This window comes from Mirounga leonina, unplaced genomic scaffold (genome assembly GCF_011800145.1).
Source record: "Mirounga leonina isolate KUSES-001 unplaced genomic scaffold, KU_Mleo_1.0 Mir_171, whole genome shotgun sequence".
Lineage (NCBI taxonomy): Eukaryota > Metazoa > Chordata > Mammalia > Carnivora > Phocidae > Mirounga > Mirounga leonina.
In genome coordinates, this window is record NW_023270436.1 from 10,832,222 (window position 1) to 10,854,190 (window position 21,969).

The 21,969-nt window shown below is 60.2% G+C and overlaps 1 protein-coding gene across 2 annotated transcripts in view; it reads right to left on the minus strand.

Annotated features, from left to right (window-relative positions):
* Nucleotides 1-596: 596 nt before the first annotated feature.
* Nucleotides 597-21,969, minus strand: part of RBM19 (RNA binding motif protein 19) — a 134,308-nt gene continuing 112,935 nt past the window's right edge. Inside the window, exons 24-25 of one of the 2 annotated variants that reach the window (XM_035017059.1) lie at nt 16,193-16,305; nt 597-1,229 (exon numbers count right to left, since the gene is read on the minus strand). In XM_035017059.1, coding sequence (XP_034872950.1) covers nt 1,218-1,229; nt 16,193-16,305 — 125 coding nt within the window. In that variant the 3' untranslated portion in view covers nt 597-1,217. Of the gene's footprint in view, nt 1,230-13,373; nt 15,572-16,192; nt 16,306-21,969 lie in introns of those variants that run through there. The other variant, XM_035017060.1, reaches the window with a different exon arrangement.

Below are 21,969 nucleotides of genomic sequence, written 5' to 3' on the forward strand. Positions count from 1 at the left end.
CTTCCTCCTCCCCTACCTTGGGCCTCTGGAATATTCTGGATCTGAGAACATCAGTGACTCCTGGAGGGAGGCATCGGACAACCCGAGTGGCTGGAGAGAGAAAACAGGCACGAACGGCTTCAAGCGGCCAGGCCATCCCCTCCCCCTGCACGGTGCCCAGTCCCCCACTGCTGGGGTCTCTCCATCTAGCCAAGGTGGCTTCCCTGAGACCTCTTCCCACCCCAGCGCAGCGCTGGCCCAGCTTTCGGAGGCGCCCAGGGCGGGTGAGCTCCCGCACTGAGCATCTGCAGCTGGGCCGTCTGGGTGGAGGATGCAGGATGGGGGCCGCCTGGGCAGCCCCCACTGGGGACCTGGGTAGCATCTCCTCTGTCCAGGACAGGAGGGCAGTCGCCTGGGCCTCGGCCAGAGCCCACAGCGGACGCTCAGGCCTCTTCTCTCCAGCGATGCCATTCTCAGAACCAGGAGAGGGAATCTGAATAAAGACGAGCCGGAGAGAGCCTCCCGGCCCCCACTGCCGTTTCCAGGCGACACACGGGGGCTGTCGCGGTCGCTGTCATACAAACCCTTTTCCCGTAAGACGGCAGGTCCCACGGGGAGAAGGGGTGAAGTGGAATATTTTATCAGCCATGTACATATGTAACCAGAAATGGGGCTGAAAAGCAAAACCTCGTTTGCCTGAATAGGGGGAAGGCAGGAGGGCTGGAGAGGGCGGGCGGAGGTGGCGGGACGGGGCTTATCTCTGCAAGGTCAACAGCCAGAACACGGCTGCGGCCACAGATCTCGCCCTCCGAGTTGTCAATGGGGAAAATGCCCACACAGGGGGCTGTTCTGGGGACGCAGTTTAAACGGCATCTTGTTTTTGCGTTTGGAAATAAGAACCCAATATACATATAAAAGGTGAAGAAAGAAAAGGAATAACAAGAAAGACGTGCAGGCACAGGAGCCAGATTTCTCGCCCATGGGCCACTTGTCACTCGTGGTTTGAAGATAGTTTTGTTCCCGGGGTGGGTCAGGTCCTAAGCGCTGGTTGCCTGGGGCTGACGTTCCAGATTCATTCCACGGCATGGGCAGGTCGCTGAGATGCTCGACAGAGAGAGGCCGGCTTCCTCCTGGGGTCCGAGGAGGCTGGAGGTTGTCCAGGGATGCAGAGTGGAAGGTGCAGTCTCTCCTCTGCTCCGAAAAAGGCAGCCGTCTCTCCCCGGCCCTGGTGAGCGCCATCAGCCAAGGATCTAAAGAATGAGATTAAAATAATAATAATAATAATAATAATAATATGAAACACTTGCTTTGCCCAAGACTGAGCCTGAAAGTAACCAACCTTGCAAACGGCCACCAGCCCTCCTGCCCAGGGAAAGCCACCCCTTGCCTCGCAAGGTGCCTCGTGAAGGAGGCTGTGGTGCTGCCTGGGCTGCTGGGCGGGGAGGTCTGGGGCGGGGGGAGGGAAGAAGGCAGACCCACTTGCCGCCTGGAGCCTGGCCTGGGTGCACATTTCCAAAGAACAGACCATGCAACCGGTCAGAGGGACACCCTCCAGCGGCTCCGCCCAGACGCGCGGGGTGGGACTCCTGCCTCAGCTCATCCAAAAGTTTGCGAGGTTATTATTAAAGTTAAAGCGAAGAGGGATGGAGACGGAGAGAGAGGGAGAGGAGAGGAAAGAGAGGGCGAGCGAGGGAAATGCAAGAACCCATCTGGGCAATGCATCACATTGAAATTGCCCCGCATTAAAAATTCACCAGCCAGTGAATTTTCAAGGGATTTGTAGTAATTAGATGACAAAATGCTGGCAAATCTCAGGCTTGCCAAAGATGTTACTCAGGGGTCAAAGACTCGACACTTTCGGCTGGGTAATTTGTAAGTGTCAATCACTTGTAGCCATCAGAGAGCAGCCAGGATCTACCGGCTGCATTCTAACTAAGGCGAGACGAGCCCTCAGCCGGCCGGCTGCCAGCAAAGCCCCAGACTCCCGGACCCCCGGCCCGCCGCCCCCCGGGCACACACAGCGCCTGCCGCCCCAAGCGTCCAGGGTCCTGTTTGATTTTACTCCCCTTTTCCCTTCTCCAAAGCAGCGGGCTTGCCAGGAGTTAGCTGGATGTCCCTCCTTCAAGGAGGAGAAAGTGTCCTGGGGCCAGAGCCACGAGGGCACAATGGGGGCTTTCTGTGCTGGGGCAGGGGGGCCCTCAGCGTTCTCCTCTGTGAAGGGGGGATGAGAAGGCTCGCCTCGAAGGGTCATTCTGACCGAAGGAGGGTGCTCTCTACTGAGCCGACATTGTTACTGGCTCTGGGTCGACCTGCCCCTTGCCCCCAGAGCTGTGCCGGGCTCTGAGGCCTCAGCAGTGACCAATAACACGTCTGCCCTCGTGGAACTTTCTAGCTGGGGGCGGCAGGAGGAACAGGCGATAAACACACTGATAGCAAGTACGTCAGAGTGTGGTAAATGCTCAGAAGAAAATGAAACAAGAGTCAGGGGGATGAAGTGTGTCGGGGACACTACTGTGTACGCAGTGGGAGGGTCCTGCCGGGTGAGGTCACGTCTGAGGAGAAAACAAGGGGCAGAGGATGTGCAACAGAGGATGATTCTGTTACGGGAATCATCACGAGGCTGGAGACGGAGGGACAAAAGTGGACAGGGGTATGGGGCGGGGGGCTTAGCTCCTGCAGCCTTGGACGCTTTGAGGCCCCGTGAGGCAGGACTCAGTGCAGCCCAGCCTGGCGGGCCTCTGGTCACATCTGCCCCGGAGTCGTCGCGGAAGAGGAAGCCCACGGAAGTGCTGTGCGCGGCCCCTGGACCTGCCTGTGGGGCCGGGCCTACACTTGCCCGACGGTCTCATTCCCCCTGCCCCGGGCTGAGTGTAAGTGAGCGGCCCGGCGGCCTAGTGACTGCCTGGAGCCCAGACTGGACATGTTCCCAAGAGGATGGGCACGGAGGGAACCGCTCTCTTTCTCTCTCTCTCTCTCTCTCTCTCTCTCTCTCTCGATGCCCCCATCCTTCAGGGTATTTTCTGTGGAGAGCACTGTCTTTGCAGTCAGACAGACTCTGGGCCCTGAAGCCTCACTCTGCTGTTTCCAGACTGTCACGGCGGGCAAGCCACCACACCTCTCTGGGCCTCAGCTTCTGCATCTGGAAAACGGGCACATGAACCCCACTCTCACGGTTATGGACGGGCTTTAGTCTCGAGAATCTGGCCCCAGGGAGGTCCTCCACGGAAGCCTTTCTAACTCACACGGCCCCTATAAATGAAAGATGATCATGCTCCGACGGGCCATGCAAGAGTATCCCAAAGAGCAAAAGCCTTCGGAGGCGGGCCCTCCCTTTAGGGGGATGAACTGAAGGCACATCTCTGCGTTCAAAGGTAAGGAGCTGCTGGAACAAGGTGTCTTCGGACAGTTTGCTGCCCGGTGTGCAAATGTCCAAAGCGAATCTAAATGCTGGGCATCGTTACGTATTTGGTGAAGACACACACTGGGTCTGCGGAGGGGCCGGCGCTAGTATTTATAAATCACCCTCTCCCTCGAGCTTTCTGGTTATTTGTTGGTGGTGGGGGAAGGGCGCGGTGTTGGGTGTACTCAGCCCCCTCACCCGCCTCCCTCCCCGGGCCTGGGTCTCCAGCCAGCGAGCCTTCGCTGCAGGTGAAACCGCTCAAGGGGAAAATGAGAAACTCGCCGTGTTTCACGGGCAGCGGCGGGCTGTGCTGGCCGACACTCACCGCGCCCCGGGCGCACAGGGAGGCCGATGCCCTGGGACTGGGGGGCCAGCACCCGCGGCCCCCACTGCACCCACGCAGGGCCCCCCTACATCTTGGAGGCACGGCGGCCCATCTATTCCCCACGGCCCCTCGAGAACGTCGCCTGGCTCTGCAGTTCAGACGGGGGCGTGTGGCACTGACCCCGCATCTGCTGGAGAATCGATGAGACCACGACTAGCTCTGCGAGTAACAGTACCCACCACCACCGTGGCTGTTATTTGCTGAGCACTTACTACGCGCTAGGCGCCTCACGGAGGCCCCTGGCGAGCGCCGTCTCAGAACCCAGTGACCAGACCTGGTCAGTGGCAACTCCGAGCCCGCGGGAAGGCGCCCCCCTCCACGTCCAGGGCCCCTCACCTGGCTCCGAGTTCCAGCCCCTCTCTCTGCCTGACAGGATGTTACATATACGGTGTGGACGGAGGCAGGCTTGTTTGCGATGGAGGCAGGTGACCTCCTCACCTCCCTGGGTCACAGAGGCCATGGCTTTTAAACTACCCGTTTGTCATCAGAAAAAGAGCCGGTGTGGTGGGGACGGTGCCTGGAGGACACTGGGGATGGGTCCTGGCCACTGAGGGTGAGCAGAGGCAGCGGCTTGTGCCGGGCACACGGCCTTCTGAAGGCTACGCCAAGCTCCCAGCGACCAGGAGCCGCATATGCCCGCGGCCTCCGCATCCTTCCACGCGCACGACCATGCAGACACGTCCCCGCGTCCCCTCAGAGCCAGGAGCCTCCTCTGCTCCCAGGACAGACACCATGTCCGTCTTCTGTCTGCTCCCCGTCCGGCCCATGGGCTCTGCAGGGCACGGGCTGGGTCTGCGCTCCTCCCCAGGGACCCCAGGGCCCCGGGAAGGTGCTAGTCACTGTTCCTCGGAAGGAACAAAAGCATGGGGCTCTCGCATGGGCCTCGGGGATCAGAGTCAGGGAGTCTGGGCAGAACACCATGACGGCCTCTTTCTTCTGAGCTGGGCGACTCTGGGGGGGGATCCCCAGCACAGTCCTGAGCCTCTGTTTCCTGAACTGCCAAAGTGGGGAGGGAAATAGTGCGCATGGGCCCCTGGCCTGAAGTGAGGATTCAGTAATTGATCCTTCGACTTCATCATATCATGGAATCCCCAGGGCCTAGAACTGAACTCTCAAAGAAAGATGGCCAAGCCATTAGGACTCCGAGCCCAGCCCCGAGAACCTGGCCAAGAAGTGTCTGCAAGCCTGCCAGGGCTTCTAAAGGGGGGGCCCACTCCAGGTCGACCACGGTCCCCGAGGGAACTGCCTTTGCCTCTGGAGACAGAACGGCCGCCCCTGCTGGGAGTCGGGGGCCTGGTGTTGCTCCCGCACCCACTGTGCGGATGGGCTGGGAAGGCGGACGCCGCTCGTCCTGGCCACGAGGGGCCGTGGCACGACGGCGGTGCCCCGGGAAAGGCAAGGATGCGGGGGGCAGACCCCCACCAGCTCCCCCTGGTGCGTGAGGGAAAGGGACGGCCTCTGGCGGCCAAGTGGGCCGAGTGGTACAGCCCGGAGTGCAGACCACACACCAGCCCCGACTCCACCCCAGAGCTGTGAGGTCTTGGGCAAGGCACCCAACCTCTCGGAGTTGCCGCTTCCTCACTGCAGGTCGGGATGGGGGAAACGGCGCCCATCTCCTGGGGTGGTGGGTTAACTGAGTCATCGGTGGTTAGGGCAGTGATGACGATGGTCACGTATCAGGACGGTGGATAAAAGCAGGATGGGGGGGCGCCGAGGGAGGAAGGTGACCTTCACTCCATGCCCTCGGTGCGCCAGGGGCTTCATGCGTCCCTTTCAGCCCACGGATGCCCCCTGCAGGGGGGGCCGCAGCCCAGTGAATCTTCCAAGGTGGGTGTTCTTGTCCCACCTCGAGGAGACTGAAGCACAGACAGCCCAGGGGACTCGGTCCCGAGGCCGCAGGGCTTGTAAGAGCAGAGCTGGATCTCCCCCCGAGTCTGGCCTGTTCCCAGGGGCCTGTCCTTAATCCTGATCACCTGACCTCAGGCTGTGGGGTGGACGGAGGAGCTCAGCACCCACGGCACCCACGGCGAGTGCTCAGAACAGGCCTGGGCTCTACCCTGGCCCCCCTGGGCGCGGCTCTCCGTGGATGTGGTCAGGAGTGCCGGGAGAGGGATGCCGCCCGGTCCCAGAGGGAAGGACAGGCACCTGCCGGGGATCCCCCCCCGGACCCTCGATGCCGGCCAGATGCGGGTGGGCACCAGCATCCCCGAAAGGCGGCCTCGCCTCTCCCCACCTCTCCCCCTCCTTCCACTGCAGCCTTCCCCGGAGCCTGCTCCCCACTTCCCGGGAGGGTGCCGGCTCTCGCCCATGAGCCCTGCTCCCCACGCTGTCTGTGTTGGGCTTTGCAGTTCCAGTCACATCGTGCCCGCACTTGCCTGCTGCCGCACGCCACTGCCACTCTCCTTTCCTGGACCCAGTTTGGGGTGAAAGCCTTCCTTATTAGTCAATCTGGATCCCACTTACTGTGAATTACCAGGCCTGATTGATATTCATGAGTGGATCCATCTGAAACCTCAGACAGCTGTCACATGACTCTCTGCCTTGGGGGATGTGGGGACCGAAGCAGCCCTGACACGCCGCGGTGGCCCCCAGCTGGGGACAGCGGGGGGGGGGGGCTGGGAGCCGCCTCTGGCTGACACTGGTCCACCCCCAGCGGTGGCCGGGACCGGAAGGTGCCAGTGGGACCTTCCAGTCTGGATGGGCGATGACAGACGCAGGTGCCAGGGGCTCGGATGGAAAGGGACCGGCAACCAGACTCGGCTCCCAGGCCCCGGCGCTGCAGCTTTGCACGGGCCTGTACCCCCTCTCCGCTTCCCCTCTGCTTGGCCCCCTCCTTCTCCCCCTGCAGCTGGGACGTCACTTCTCAGAGCCGCCTTCCCAGCACCCCCATCTGCACAAGACCCCCGACACTGTTCTCACGGCCACCACACTGTCCCCGCACGCACGCTACAGAGGACCACAGTCCACGATCTCATTTCTGGCGCTGAGGGCCCGGTGCAGGGCAGCATTCTGTAAGACTCAGTGGGATGAGCAGAAGTGCTCCCCACGGACCAGGCCCTGGGCTGTGGCTCAGCACCCACCTCCTGGGGGCCTCGGAAAGCCCCCAGGAGGGACGGCCTTTTCTCCTATTTTCAGAGGAAGCAGATGCAGAGATTCGAGACCCGGGAAGCAGAATCCAGGCTGGGTGATTCTCAAGCCTGCGCTTCTGGGCCCTTGACCTCTCACCCCCAAGGGCTTGGGTTTCTGCGAAGTACTCTCATCTGGAGGGTCTGGCGGCTTTCGTTCCTGAAGCCAAGGCTCCCAGGCAAGACACGGTAAAAGTAAATACTTGACGGGCAACTTGGAGAAAGTAAAAATGCTGACAGCACTCCTCCTCCATCATTCTGCAAACCGCTTTGCAGAGTGGCGGCTGCCTGGATGGACGCGGCCAGTGCTCCATGGACATCACCACCTGGCTGAGCAGAGGAGAGAGCCCGGAGCTGGGACGGCTTTTTGCACATGAGAAAGTCCAAGCCTGGGCTCCTCCGAGCAAGACCAAGGGGGACCTGCTTTTCAGCAGCCCCCAGAACTGCGGCTGCACCAGCTGGGTGGAGAGGCGGGGCGGTGCTGTCATCCTGATCTGGGGCTACAGAGTCAGGGTGGGAGGCCCGGGGAGGACAGAGGAGCCAGCAGAATGCAGAGAAATGAGGCTAACTCCCAAACAGTTCCCAGAGAAAATGGGGTTTGGACAGAGTCTTGAGGGCCAGAATAGACCAGATCAGGCTCCCAAGGACCCTGGGGCATCTTTTGAAGGAAGGCTGAGAGCTGTTTCCAGGCCAAGCTGAGCAGGCCGAGCCAGGGGACACAGGCCCGCCGAGGGCGGGGAGGGCATCTGTGGGTCGCCCCCAGGCAGTTCCAGGGCCCACCTAGCTGTTATGATCCAGCAGGACAGACCAGACAGTGCAGGGAAGACAAAGTGCACAGAAACTCCCCATAGGAGGGAATTAACTCGATGGTCCACTCACACCCCGGGGCTTGGCGAGTGCCCTCTAGGTCCCTTGACAGCATGAACGCTCTTGAAGCGAGAAGGCAACTGGGGAAGTCTCTCTTGCCTGGCTAGGATTTCCCTGGTTTTGGCAATGAAGACTCTCTGTCCTGTTTCTCAAGAGGCCAGACCAGGGACGACCTGGATTCCTGCGAATACTCGGTGGCTGCCTCCCCTGGTGGGTAGGGCACAAGACCCGGGCCCTGCCCTCAAAGGGCTTGCAGTCGTGGGCAGTGCCGGAGCAGTGACAAGCCGGGGGAGGACCCGAGGAAGAGCACCCGAGTCTGAGGTGGCTGGCGGGGACAGGCGAGCAGGAGGTGGCCCGAGGGATGGGCTGGGGTGGGGGCACAAGGGAGAGGGAGGCCATCCCCCTAGTCTAGACAGCAGGTGGTGCCCAAGGAGGGGTTGGCTGCAAGGCACGTTTAAGAGGTGTGTGGGGGAGGGACTGCATCCAAGCCCTGATCCCCGCCCCCCCCACTGCACCTCTGCCTCTTGGCAGTCCCCTCCCTCCACGACCGCAGGCTCTGCCACGTGGCTTACTGTGGCCATTGGGGCAGCACTGAACATGTCTTCACGTGGAAGCCAGACCCACGTGTCTCCAGGGTTTTTCACCAGGTCTAAGATAGTAGGCTTTAAACTTTTCTTGGGTTAAGAATCCAGGGAGGCACATTCTGGACCTTTGAAGGGTGCTCCTGTGGGGTTAAGAACTCAAGTCAGCTCAGAGGGTGGAAATCAGGTGGACAATGCCCCAGGAAGAGCCCAGACATCGGTGCCAGAGGCTGCTGGCTGGCCCCACCCTCCCTCTCTTGCCTCCCGAAACTGGAGAGGGTTGAGGGCTCTGGACCCAAGCCACAGCCCCAGGTCCTGTGCGAACCACGGACGGAAGCAGGGCTGTCTGTCGGCACTCAGCAGCTTCCGTCCTTCTCCCACGGGGCCCAGGGGAAGGAGGAGATGGTCCAGTCCACCCTGCAGTGGCATATGGCACACACCCGCCTTTGTCTGGCACCTTCCGGACTACGCACTGCTTCACTTCCCCAAGCCTCGGTTTCCCACTTGTGCAACGAGAGTGACAGCCTCTGCCTTGGGGCTCAGCCGACATGCCACTGAGCTTGCGACTTCAAGTGCTTTGTCAACTGCAGGGTGACACGTGGACCTATGAGGCGGCAGCGGTATGATCGCCTGGAATCTTTCTGGGGACCAGGAGAGGGGATGGCTCCTGACAGTTCCCAAGGATGGGGTGCTGAGGCCCCAGTGGATCGTCTTCATGAAAGCTGCAATTAAGGGGAAGTGGGGTTTATTAAGGAAGCTGGAGGGGACTCAGCCCTGGCTTCTGGCGATGCTCTAATTAGATTGCAGGGCCCCTTTTATTGGGCCGCTCAGCCAGAAGGCCCTGGGCTCGGGTCTTGTGCTGGAGCACTGGGTCTCCTGGGTGGCGGGTGATGGCGCAGACCTGGGGGACACATCTTTATGTTGCTCTACCAGCAGCGATGGCTTGTACGGTGTTCACCAAGTGGCGGGCACCGGTCTCGCCCTCATTTAATCCTTAGAACTCTGGTGAGTTGGGACTGCTGATGCTCTCAGTTCATAGATGAGGCCACCGAGGCACAGAGAGGTCAAGGAGCTGGCTCAAGGTCATGCTGCGGGTAAGGGGCAGAGTCGGGATTTGAGCCCAGAGAGCCTGGCTCGGGCTATGCTCCGAATGGGGAGTTCTGTATGGTGTGACCTTGTAGAAACCACTGGCCCCGTCTGGGGCGAGCTTTCTGAGCTGTAAAATCACAGAGGCTTGCTTTAGATTGGGACTCTGCAAACTTGATGTGAAGGGTCAGATGGTAAGTATTAGAGGCTTGGCAGGCGGTACAGTCTCTCTTGCAATTATTCAAGTCTGCTGCCGTAGCAGGAAACCAGCAGGCACCGTATGTAAACCAGTGGGCGTGGCCGTGTGCCAATAAAACTTTACACAGACAGGCAGTGGCTGGATCTGGCCCCCGGGCTGCAGTTTGCCAACCCCTGGTTTAGAACATTCATGGCTCTTCTTCACCCCTTCCATTTTACTATATTCACGGTCTAATAATTTCCTTTACACTCATACACTGTTTTTTTTTTTTTACCTCCTCCGTAGGAGTTTGGTGACATCGTAGGTTTGATGAGCTTAGCTGTGCATTCGTATTTGCAACATGCATGTGAAAATAAACTCATACATTACAAGTTTGCCCCTGGGCTAAAATCTTCTCGTGACCCCTGAAGCCTGCACACCATGCTTTGTGAGCAGTTTACATGTTACCTTGGGTCTTCAAACCTTGGGGTGTTGAGGTGGAGGATGAATATGTGGGGGGGCCAGGCCTCACACCCTGATTTTGAACAGAGCAGTTCTGTTGTTCTCTATGTTGGGGTTCTGCATAAAGCTTTTGTTTGGAAAAGGGGGTCCTGTGGCCAAGAGAGTTTGGAACTGTCTAGGGGTGGCTTAAAAATGAACTTGAAAGTTCTGAGCTTTGAGCTACGATTTACTGGCTCTGCCTACGTGGCGCTCTGAGTCCCCCACATTGCTTCTTAGATTTCTTTTTTTTTTTTTTGAAGATTCTATTTATTTATTTGACAGAGACAGAGAGGGAGCTCAAGCACAAGCAGGGGGAATGGGCAGAGGGAGAGGGAGAAGCAGACTCCCCGCTGAGCAGGGAGCCCGATGTGGGGCTCGATCCCAGGACCCCAGGATCATGACCTGAGACGAAGGCAGATGCTTCATCGACTGAGCCACCCAGGCGCCCTGCTTCTTAGATTTCTTACAGAAAAGCAGATGATTTCCCATTATGCCTTTGGCCCAGCCCTCTCTGGTGAACTTGAAGCTCTTCATCTCCACCTGACGGCTTATGGTCATCTCCAACACAATGCACATTTACACCCCAACTCCTGGCGTCCCCCAGGCCAGCTCCAGCACAGGCTCACTTCTTTCTTCCCATTGCACAAGCCCCAAACCATGGGGTCAACCCTGGCTTTGCAAACCTCAGAGCTGGAACTCCGTCCGTCCCATGGGCTCCACCTTCCACACGTCTAGGACCTGGCTGTGACACTCCTGGGAGTGTCTTATGAAGCAAGTATTCCATTAATCTTTTATTAACAATATTTCCGGAAAAAAAAAAAAAGCGCTACATAGTCTTAGGGAAGCTCTGCAAAAGAGAAGCGGGGAGGGGGGACCTTCCGCAGGAGGGGAGAATGTGCTCTATTTCTGCAAGGTGCATGCACCAAAGGGTTAAAGTCATTTTCATTAAAATTTAAATTTCAGCAGGCGTTCACTCTCCCTTCCCCATCCTTTGAACGTTTGACTGGCAACCATTTCATATTTCAATCTCGGCAGAACAAATTGAATTAGATGTTGAAACCAAACTCGGCTCTGTTCACCAAAGCTTGCATGCTCGGCTTGCACTAATCCTTTCCTAGATGCTGCAGAGCACAGACAGGGGCTGCGAGCCGGCCCGGCCACAAAAGACGAAAAAAGCAAGCCGAGGAGGCAGCAAAAGAGAAGGATGGAAAACAGGCGGGCGAGGGCCACTAGAAATTGTCTTGGCCGGCCATGTGGGTCTTCAAGCCCAGGACATGGACCCACATGTGGATCTGGTTTCTGGCCTCGAATCCCCCGGCGCCCTGCTAGTGTTTGATGAATGAATACACGGGCTGAGGATGAGTGGCTGGCCTTGCGGATGCCCCTTCCTGCTCCATGTGCTGATGGTGGCTGCTGCCTGTGGCCAGGGCCCCTGGCCGCCTGGGCGCCGGCAAGAGCCCTTCCTCACACAACGAAGTCTGGGGCCTGGTCTACAAGTGCTGACCCAGGGGCTGGAGCTCGGCTCTCAGAACAGACGATTCTACCATGACAGGGGCACCCCTGCCTGTGGGTGACCCCCCCGGACTGCAGTGTTGGGAAGAGACCCAGCCATACCAGGGCCTGGGGAAGGTCTCACTTGTTTCCCAAACGCTCCCTGGCAACCATCAGCTCATCTTCGGTCTGGCTTTGTGCATGGAATGACCAGCTGAACGATGTCCCCGCTCAGCCTGCTTTGGGGCTTGTGGGCAGAGGGCACCCTCTCCAGGCCACCTTCCTGGATGCGGGGAGTCCCCATCCTGCCCCATTTCTCTGAGGTGGGCCCAGCAGGCCTGCTGTGAGCACGCCGGGCTCTGACTTCCTGGGGCATCCGCGGGTGTAATGCCCCACGCTTTCCTCTTCGTTAAATGATGGCAACGATCATGACAGCCACGATTTAGTATCGCCTAGGCTTGCCATAGTCTGCTAAATGCTTCCCACCCATGATCTTTCATTTAATTTTCAAAAAAATCCTACCAGGCCAAAATTCTTCTCGTACCCATTTTAAAAATATGGAAATTGAGGCAGGAGACGCTGAGACCCTGGGTGCAGGTTGCACAAGCAGTGGTGGGTGGTGCGGCCGAGATTCCCACCCCCCCCAGGTCTTCCTGGAACCAGGGCCCGTGGGTTCTGCCCACCCCTCCAGCTGCAGTACACCCCACTCTCACTGAGCTCTGTGAGACCCCCTGACTAATCCCCCGTCCTCCACCTGCAGGCAGGAGCCAGGACCCTCCTCACCCTGGGCTGTCTGTACAGGACTCTCCCTCAGCCAGGCCCAGGGGCCTCGGTGGCCTCTCCTCCTTCCCTGAGGCCGGCCCCATGTCCTTCCTACCCTTCAGGGTTCCTCGGGACCCACGCCCATGGCTGCCCCCATAGACCGCCAAGCTTCTGCAGTTCCCCGGGGTCTCCGTCTGCTCAGCCTTCTAGAGCCCCGTGTGCACAGACCAACCAAACTCCTGGCCTCCCACCTTGCTTCTGTCCGGGCCTCCTCCCTGCCTCCCTGCAGGCAGGCCCCCGCAGCTCCCCCTCCCCTCACTGTGCCTGTCAGGCAGTTCCAGAGAGGGGATTTCAGGCAGAGCCGGAGGCCAGGGGGTGACGACGTCCCCCAACTGGAGGCTCTCGGGGAGGCAGCAGTGTTACCAGAGTCCAGGGCTGGACCCTTGGTGGGGACCCAGCACGGGCCCAGGGAGGGGGAGGAATGCCCTGGCTTCTCTCCTCCACCAGCCCCCAGATGCCCGATAGTGCCCCGAGAATCAGAGCCGGCGTTCGTGTGCGTGTGTGTGTGTGTGTGTGTATGGCCGTAGGGCACACGGGGGGGCGGGGTTCCAGCTCCGGCCTCTGCAAACGGCCAGCCCCACAGCCTTGTCAGCTCAGGTGCCCCCTCTGGCCCTGCCGTCCCCCCCGGCCCTGTCCAGCCGCCAGCACCTCTTCCTAGCTCCCCCTGACCACCCAGGGCCCACAGATCCCTGTGAGAAATGGCTGAGTCTACACGTGCATGAGGATGCTCACCTAACCCCATAGTTTATTCCTCACAGTTCTTTCCTAGATCGACTTAAGTTCTAGTGTCACTTCTTTTTTTAAAGACTTTATTTTTTGCTAGAGAGAGAGAGAGAGAGAGAGAGAGAGAGCATGTGCGCACAAGTGAGCACAGTGGCGGGGGGAGGGTCAGAGGGAGAGGCAGATTCCCCGCTGAGCAGGGAGCCCGATGTGGGGCTCGATTCCAGGACTCTGAGATCATGACCTGAGCCGAACGAACGCAGATGCTTAAGGACTGAGCCCCCCAGGTGCCCCCTATTGTCACTTCTAACTCCTCCCCGCAAGCTCCCTTCTGCAGCTTCCAGGCAGCTCCCCTTCCTCCGGGGAGGAGAGGCGGAATCCCTCCTCTGCGCCGGTGTACTTTACCTAGCTTCACCTGACCATTACCTAGCCGTGCTTTACCTCCTTCCAGAATCATCACAACAGTGGCGGTTCCTATATAGAATTACGATTGTGTGAGTACCTCCTGGTCATTCAAGGTGGCAGTCATTTTCAAAGGGGAAGGGACAGGGCTTGGGCCACTCCCTGCACTAAGTGCTGTGACTGAAAGGAACAGGGGTAGGGACGTCTGAGACAGGGGTGTGGGCGCAGGTCTGGGCATGGGAGAGGAGCAGAATGTAGCTACTTCTGATAAAGTGGTAAGGGACTGTCTCTGGGTGAGGAACAAGAATTTAAACTAAGATCTCAAAGGGGAGATTAAAAAAAAAAGAGTCAGGAAAGATGTGGGGGAAGGGGGTCCCAGGCAGAGGGAAGAGCAAGTGCAAAGGCCCTGGGGTGGGAGTGCACTGGAAAGGCCAGCACAAAGTCAGGGAGGGACGAGTGGTAGGGCCTTCTTACTGGGTGAGGAGCGTGACTTAATTCCAAGTGTGTGGGGGACCCTGAAGGGTTTTAAGCTATGACTTCCATAATCTGGTGCACAGATCCAGCTGGATCCCTCTGGCTGCTTGTGGAGAATGCAGTGCTCCTTGGTTAGGGGAAGAGAGATGAGGGTGGCATACCCCATGGACGTCCTTGGTGGAATGAAGAGGGGGTGATGGGGCACCCTAAGATCTCCAGACAGTGAGCCCCCAGGGTGGGGGGCAGAGAGGCCAGGTGGGGCAGGAAGGAGGGAAGGGGACCCGGTCTCCCAGGCTGGAGAGCTTGTGCTTGGCACCCAATACCAGGCTGCAGGAGTTGGCGGATCCTGCCCTGGGAACGTTCTAGTACTGTCGTCCGAGTCAGGTAAGTGGGTGCCAATGAGGCCCCCTTGTGTGCCAGGCTCACGAGTTTGATGACCTCCAGTGGGGTGACTATACCCCCACCATCGGCCTGGCTCTGGCGGGTGTGGCAATGTGGATACGGACTGCGTGTTCAACCAGAAAGACCCACGGGCCCCTGAACAGGACGAGCGGTAGGGAAGAATGGGGTGGGGGGCCCCAGTCACCCCCAAGACCCACGGCAACTGGGGGACCTGGTCACCTGAGGGGCTGGCCGGGGTGAGGTTTGACACTGACCCCGCCGTATAGCCCCCACCTACACGCGGTGCTCACACCTGATGTCTGTGGGCACAGCCTGCAGAAGCCGGGGAGCGAGCCACTCTGGGTTTGGCCTTTTGCCTCTGCTCCTTCCCAGGGAGGAGGCAGGACTGACCAGGAAGCGCCTGCCCCGTGGGAAGTGGGGAGTGTGCTGAGCCTCACACAGCTACCGGCGCCGTGGAACTTTGCTTGGGTTCCAGGCCACTCTGCAAACTGGAGGAAGACTGGAACCTCCTTCCTCCAAAACGCACAGACCAAGTTCTATGCAAAGTCAGAAGGTTCCCGGACTCTCACCTGGAGCCCCAGCCAGAGGTGCCAAATTAAGAAGTAAACAGAAGTGCTGATGGGCATTTCCTCTGGGCTGTACTTGGATTGACTGAGGTAGACACTCATCAGGAAGGCACAATACCACCCCCACTGGACAGGAAGAGGAGCTGAGGGTCAGAGCGGACCTCACTGGTCTGAGGCTGCAAGCTGGGAACGGTGAGGCTGGGATGCAGACCCAGGTCAGAGGATTGCGCGGCTCCTTCCTCCCCACCAGCCTGCCTCCTGGCCCTCCCCCTGGGGGAGGCTGTATTTGCAGGCTGGAGTAGGTGTGTGCACTCGGGCGCCCCAAGCGTGGGATAAGCCTTTCGATGGGGCTGGGATGCATTTCACAGAGTCCTCCACCCGTGAGTAGGGGATACCCGCCATCAGAGACGCATCTTAGGCTCAACCGGCTGGCATCTGGGCTTCGTGAGCGGCTCAGCGGCTTCCCCAGCCCTGGGGTCAGCCCCTGGTGGTCAAACCAGGGCTCAAAGCCCCCTGGGGAAGGACAGAGGCCAGGTCCCCAGCTGTGAGCACTCCCACAGATGGCCGTAGGTGGGAACTCCAGCTAGCAGCCCTGTAGGGGAGGGCAAGAACAGAAGCTTCTGAGCCGATCTTCCGCCGCAGCTGGGGTATTTCATGGATTAACGCCGCGTGTTTTTCTCACTAAAACCGTACGCGATGGGAACAGTTTGCGACGCAGACACTGGGCCCAGGGAGATTAGGTAACTGGGCCGGGGCCCCCAGCTTGTGTGGGGTGGAGAGGGGGCTTCCTGCCCCGACAGCCCAGCTGTGCAGGAGCGAGCCCCCGAGTCCCTCTGTGCCCCGACCTGCCGACCAGCAAGGTGGGGCCCTGTCTCCTGTCTGGGAGCAGCGGACGGCCAGGCTGGGGGGGACGCAGTTTGTTCTTGCGGCTTCCAGGTCCTGGTGTGGCCACGAGAGACTTCCTAACGTGGCTGAGTCTTGCCTGTCCCCTGGCCCTTGGGTGCCGGGCACAGAGCGGATGCGTGGGGACTGCTGGAACGTGTCACCTGGGACACTGTCCCCTCTGAACTCGGGCTGGGGCAGGGTGGGGGCGCCTGCACTCCCACCTGCACCCCCAAAACGGCGCTCCCCGCCCCCCCTTCCCAGCCCACATGGCGGGAGCGCAGAAGCCGGAGCGGCTGTCCCCAGTCCCCAGGGCCCTGGAGCCACGTACCCTCTCGGTGCCAGCTCGCAGCTGAAGGGCTTGCTCCTCACTGTCGTTTTCAATGTCTTCCAGATGCTGCAGGATCTCGTCCAACACCACAGGCCGCTTTTTCTTCGGGGCCTCTGTGGGAGCCCAGATGGCAAGAGAGGAGGAGAGAACAGCCGAGAGGGGTGGAGGCGGGAAGAGAGAAATGGCAGGAAGGGAGAGGGACCGGGATGAGCAAAATGGAGGGCGGGGAGGCGAGAGAGGAAACAAGGCGCCGGGAGGGAGGAGAGCGAGCCAGAGGAGGAGGCACGAGGGACCAGAAGCCACCGCGGAAGAGAAAACACGAGAGAGGAGAGAGAAACACGGACAGTCAGTCTCCAGCTTCACCAGGGGCTGCCTCTCCGGCTCGGCCTGCCACCCCCTCCCCGGCTTCCACCCGCAGAGGAAACGGCTCCGTTTAGGAAGGGAGTGAGGAAGGCCTCTCCCGGCAGCTCAGAGGTTGATGATCTCTGCCTGCCTTGCAGGGAGCGTAACACCTTCAGAGAGGATGGGTCAAGGGAGGGCAATCACTGGGGAAACAAGTAGAAGCTTCTGCGGCTTTCCTAGAGGTTGCAGACTCTTAATGGTATAGTAGGCGGCTGATACAGCGGGTGCTCAATAAATGTTGGGTGAAATCATGCTCCGAGATTCCAGGGGAGGCACGGAGGGAAGAACAATACGAGGTGGCTCTGGAGAGGAGGGGCTATTTGACTTGGACTTTGAAGGATGCAGAGGAGTTCTCTGTGAGGAGAGGGGAAGGGGGTGCAGATGCACAGCATAACCAGAACGCACATTGGGCTCAGCACACATAGTCCCTCTGGGCCCCAAACACTCCTGAGGACCTACTATGTGCTACAGCCCTATTCCTCTCACCAATCCTGCAGGTATGTATGATGATTGCCTCTTACAGGGGAGGGAGCTGAGCCGCAAACAGCGTTAAGTCTAAGGTTACTTAGCTAGAAGTGCTGGAGGCAGGATTTAAACTGAAGCAACGCCAAAGCCACAGTCTCCCGTCTCATGGGAGTCTCCGGTGCTGGCTAGGGAGTGCCAGGGAGACAGAGGGGGGCAGGAGAAGGTGAACTGGTCCCCTTGGCCTTCCCGGGAGGGATGTGGCAGGGGGAGGCTGGGCTCAGGCCTGGCCGTCCCAATCCTGTCCTCAAACACCTCCTCCATGAAGTCTTCCAGGGGGACAAACAGCCCTGTGATCCTTTGTCTCAACTCCCCACTAGGCCGGGGGCTCCCGAGGGCATGTGCCTCACGTGGGTCTCTCCAGAGCCCAGCCCGGCCCCTGGCCCAGACATGCAGAATCCTGGGCCTCTTGGAGAAGGTCCTGGGCTAGTGACTTGGCCTCTCTGAATCTGTTTCTTCACCATGTTCCTCCCAAGGTGACCGGGGCACTGACTCTGTCTCATCTTCTGCATGGCTACCTGCCTGATCCAGGCACTTTCACCCGAATCCCTGTTCCTGCCACCCCCACACAGCTGGGTCCAGTCTCCACACAGCAGCCTGAGCAAACCTTCTAGAACAGGTGCTATCGCTTGGGGTCTCAAGCTCCTATGGCTTTGCAAGGCAGGGCGAGGGAACCCTGAGTCCTCTAGTGGCATGACTTGAGCTGGCCCCTCCAACTGTGAGACCTCTGCACCTACAGGGCCGATCCCCTGTGTTTGAGCCCCAGCTCCTGCGCCCCCTCCTCAGATGCCCCCCCCCCCCCCCCCCTATCGTGGCACTTCTTCGTTTGGGAACGGAGCTGTCCCATTCACTGCCATGTCCCCTGCCTCCGCACACGGCCTGACACCTAATGGGTGCTCACTAATGTGTGCCCGATGAGGGGAGAAGTGAATGGAGCGGGAAGGCGGGGACGCAGAGAGGCTGGGGAAGCTGTGGGAGGCTGCCCGCTCCCCCCGCCCCCGGAGCCTGCAGGCCTGTATCCATCATTGTTAGTCATGGAAAGGAAGAGGGGACAGGACGGGCTGGGGGGTAGGGGTGGTAGCCCCTGGCTCAGACACACGCCTCCTCTCCCCGCTGCCTCCTCAACGCTCTTGGTTTCCTTACAATTGCCAGGCTTTGGAGGTGCACAATGGCCTCTGGAAATTGAATTTGTGGGCAGGTAATGGGAGCCGGGAAATAGAAGAGCAGCAAAATAGGGCCCACGGATGCCCCCTCCTAGTTACTAACAACGGGGGTGCGAGCTCCTGGGCCAGGCGGTGGAGCCGTGGCCTTGACCTTCAGAGCGTCTCTCGTCTTCCCCGCTGCCTGACTGCTCTGAGGCACTGGCAGGGGGGCCGGTTTCTGCCTACACCTCCTGGGGCTCAAGCTCTCAGCCAGTTCTGCCCCCGCCCACCTCCGCCTCGGACCTCCACCCCAAGTCTGGGGTATTTCTGGCCTGCAGGACGGCGGAAGCCTACTCCGCCCTCCGTCCCAGAGTCCACTCTCAAGGGGCACCCAGGGGATCAGCACCTGTGGCTCCTTTTCTCTGCCTCCGTGGTGCTGTCTCACCTGGGGAGAAGCCGAAGCCGTCAGGACGGCCACCAGGCCACGCGGGGGGGTCCGTCACCTCTGAGCTTCCGGTTACACTCACCCCTGCAGGCATGCACGCACACGGACACGCATGCACACGGACACGCATGCACACAGACATGCATGCACACAGACACGTGTGCACGCAGCAACTACCACCCAGGGTCCTTTCCTGGTTGCTGGCCCCCACCTCTCCCACCTCCGGGCCTCGCATCTGCTGTTCCCTCTGCCTGGAGTGCTCCTTCCCCGGGAGCCACGCGGGGGCCTCACCTTTTCAGGGAGGTCTCCCTGATCTCCTTGTTTAAAACCACAAGGCCCCCCAGCGCCCCTGCCCTCCTTCCCTGTCCGTGCTCCTCTGCAGCATCCACCCCTGTGTTTTACTGCGCGGCTTACTGTCGGCCTCCCCCACTGGGATGCCGGCTCCAGGAGGAAGGGGCGTCTGTCTGCACGGTCAAGGCCCGCACCCCCGAGGCCTAGAACAGCGCGCGGCACAGCAGATGCTCAGAGAGTACTTGTTGGCCGAATGGACGGATGGCAGGGACAGATGAGACTGAAGAGCTCAGGTTGCTGAAGGACACACAGAAGCAGGTGCCGGACCAAAAGCAGACTTTAACCACCTCCGTTCACGTTTTCGTCCGCTCACAGCAGAGACTGGGCAGTGCCTGCTCTGGGCCGGGCCTGGCAGTGAGCGGGACGGGCCAGTGAGGGGAGATGGAGAAGGAGCCAGAACCACAACCCAGGGCAGCATTAGCTCCATGTGGGCTGTCAGGGCGGCTTCCTGGGAGGAGGTGACAATGTAAACATGGCCACGACCCAGCTGACGCCCAGCTCGGGCCCTCTCACGCCGCTGTGCTCGTCTCACTGCTCGTCTCACTACCGGCAGGCGGCTGCGCTCATGGCTTCACGGCATCTCCCACCCTCTGAACCAGCGGGCACCTCTCAACTCGGCCCCGCGGCCGCCAGCCATGCTCAGTCTGCCTTGGAGCAGGCCTCGCTGTCCTAAAGACTTGTGAACCAGTTCGTCCCTGCCTGTGCCTGGGATGCCGGCCCTGTCCTCGGCTGCCCGCCCGCCTTTCCTCTGAGTCACTGGGTCCCAGACACTCCTCCTCTGCGGCCACTTGACAATCACTTAAGAGCCAAACATCCAGCGACACAGCGTGGCAGAACGAGAGAACCCATGCCACCCAGAGCTGGGCTCCAATCCTATGCTTCCCCTCCCCGGTGGCGGTGGGACCTCCGCCCCTCCGAGCCTCAGCTCCCCCTCCCGGGACAGGCAGCGGGGCCAATCCTACAGGAGGCCCTGGGGTAACGGACAGGTGGTGGGCTATTGCAATACAACAAACAGGGGCAGGGTTGGGAGGCACCCGAGGGGTCATCTGGCTGGGGAAACTGAGGCCCAGAGGGAGGAGGATGCAGCCGGCAGAGGGACACACAGGCAGCGCCTCGGCTGAGTCTCAGGAACCCCCTGCAGGAAGGGGTGTCATCACCCCCACTTCACAGCTGGGGAGATGGAGGTGCAGGGCGAAGCGCAGCCCCCCAAGGCCCCCAGCTACCACAAGGCCGCCCCGGGGTTCGGCCTCAGTTGTCCTGTTTGCAGGCCGCACATGCCGTCTGGGTTGTGCCGTGCGCCGTCTCTCAGGGGCCCGGACTCGGGGCGGAGGGCACGGCCAAGGCCGCACAGGAGCCTGACACTGAGATAGGTGCGCGGTCACCACGTCTGGCCTTAGGATCACACACACTTGGCTTTGGCACTTCCCCAGCTGCGCGCCCTCGGGCGGGGGGGTGGGGAGGCAGTGGGTGCCAACAGGGCGGGGACTGTCATAGGACGGCCAGTACATAGTAGGTGGTCAACGAATAGCTATTGGGTAAATGAATGAAAACGTTTGGTTTGTAAAGGCGGAAGAAGGTACGGTACCCATTCCCCACCCCAGGTTGGAAAACAGGGGGATCCACTGACCCCTGCGGGGCGAGCGGCGTAGGAAGCAGGTCAGCGACTGGCTAACTCCATGGTCTTGCAGGTCAGACAATCTGAGGTCCCAGCTCTGCCGCCTAATGGCTCAGTGACCTTGGACAAGTCACTTCAGCTCCCTGGGTGTCGGTCTCCTCGTCTGTACCTGGGAGATGAGACCAGGACCCGTCTCCCAGGGCAGCCGTGAGCATCAGCGAGTCTGTGCACGGAGCCCGGCAAGCTAAGGGCTCGGCACTCGGGAGCCGTGACTGCTCTCGTGGGCCTGGGGCATCTGGCTCGGGTCCGGCCCCCAACCCCCGCCCCCAGGGGACGCGTCGGGCCCGAGTGCCCACCGCACGACACCCAGCACCGCCCGCCGGCCCTGCCTGTGCGCGGAGCACCCTGCTTGCGGGAAGCAGCTGCTGAAATCCCACTTCTCCGACATCAAAAGCCTCAGTGGGTTTTCACCAAACAAACATAATGCAGAACCGGAGAAAGGTGTAAAATAAATAAACGAAACAAGCTGTGCATTTTCTTTCAGCATTACAGCTGCACCCGAAGATAAACAACAAGTGAATGTCACCAAACATCAATACCCGAGAAATTAACCTGACAAAAAACCCAGCCGTCCCCCAACAACCCCCCAGTCCTGCCCCCCTCCCCACCCCCCCCTCCTCCAACCACCATTTTGCATTTCTGGAGTTCCCATCTAATGATTTTATTTTTCAATTAATTCCTTGACAGAATGCCAGCCCGCGTCTCTCTCCCGGCCCCGCCTGGCACTGTCGCCCCGTGTGGAAGGCACAGGCAGGCGGACGGAAAGGCGCGAGCGGTGGGTGGGGGGCTGCCAGGAGGGCGAGCAGAGCGGGGTACGAGGGAATCCTGAAAGGGCCCCGAGAGGGGCAGAGTGGGCAGCCAGGGGACGCTGGCGCCAGGCTGCCAGGATCGGGGCCCGCCGCTCGGGGCTGGGCCGCCTGGGGCAAGGAGCCTCGCGTCTCTGTGCTGCGCCCCTGCACTTACTGAACGGTAGCCTGCTCGGACGGCACCTGGGGCTCCGGGAGGGTAAACGTACTCCAGTCTTTCTAGCAGCACCAGGTGCGCAGTGAGCGCTCGGTGACGGATGCTGCTGCTGGATTCTGACCTGCGGGCAGGTCACCCCCTTCTTCACACTGGGGGCAGAAATAGCAGCCCTGGGCCGGTGCTGGAGCTACTGTGGGTGCCCCATCCTGGTGGCCGCCTGCATCACTAGCGCGTGGCTCTGGACACGTCAGTGGCTGTCTCTGGCCACAGGGGTTTG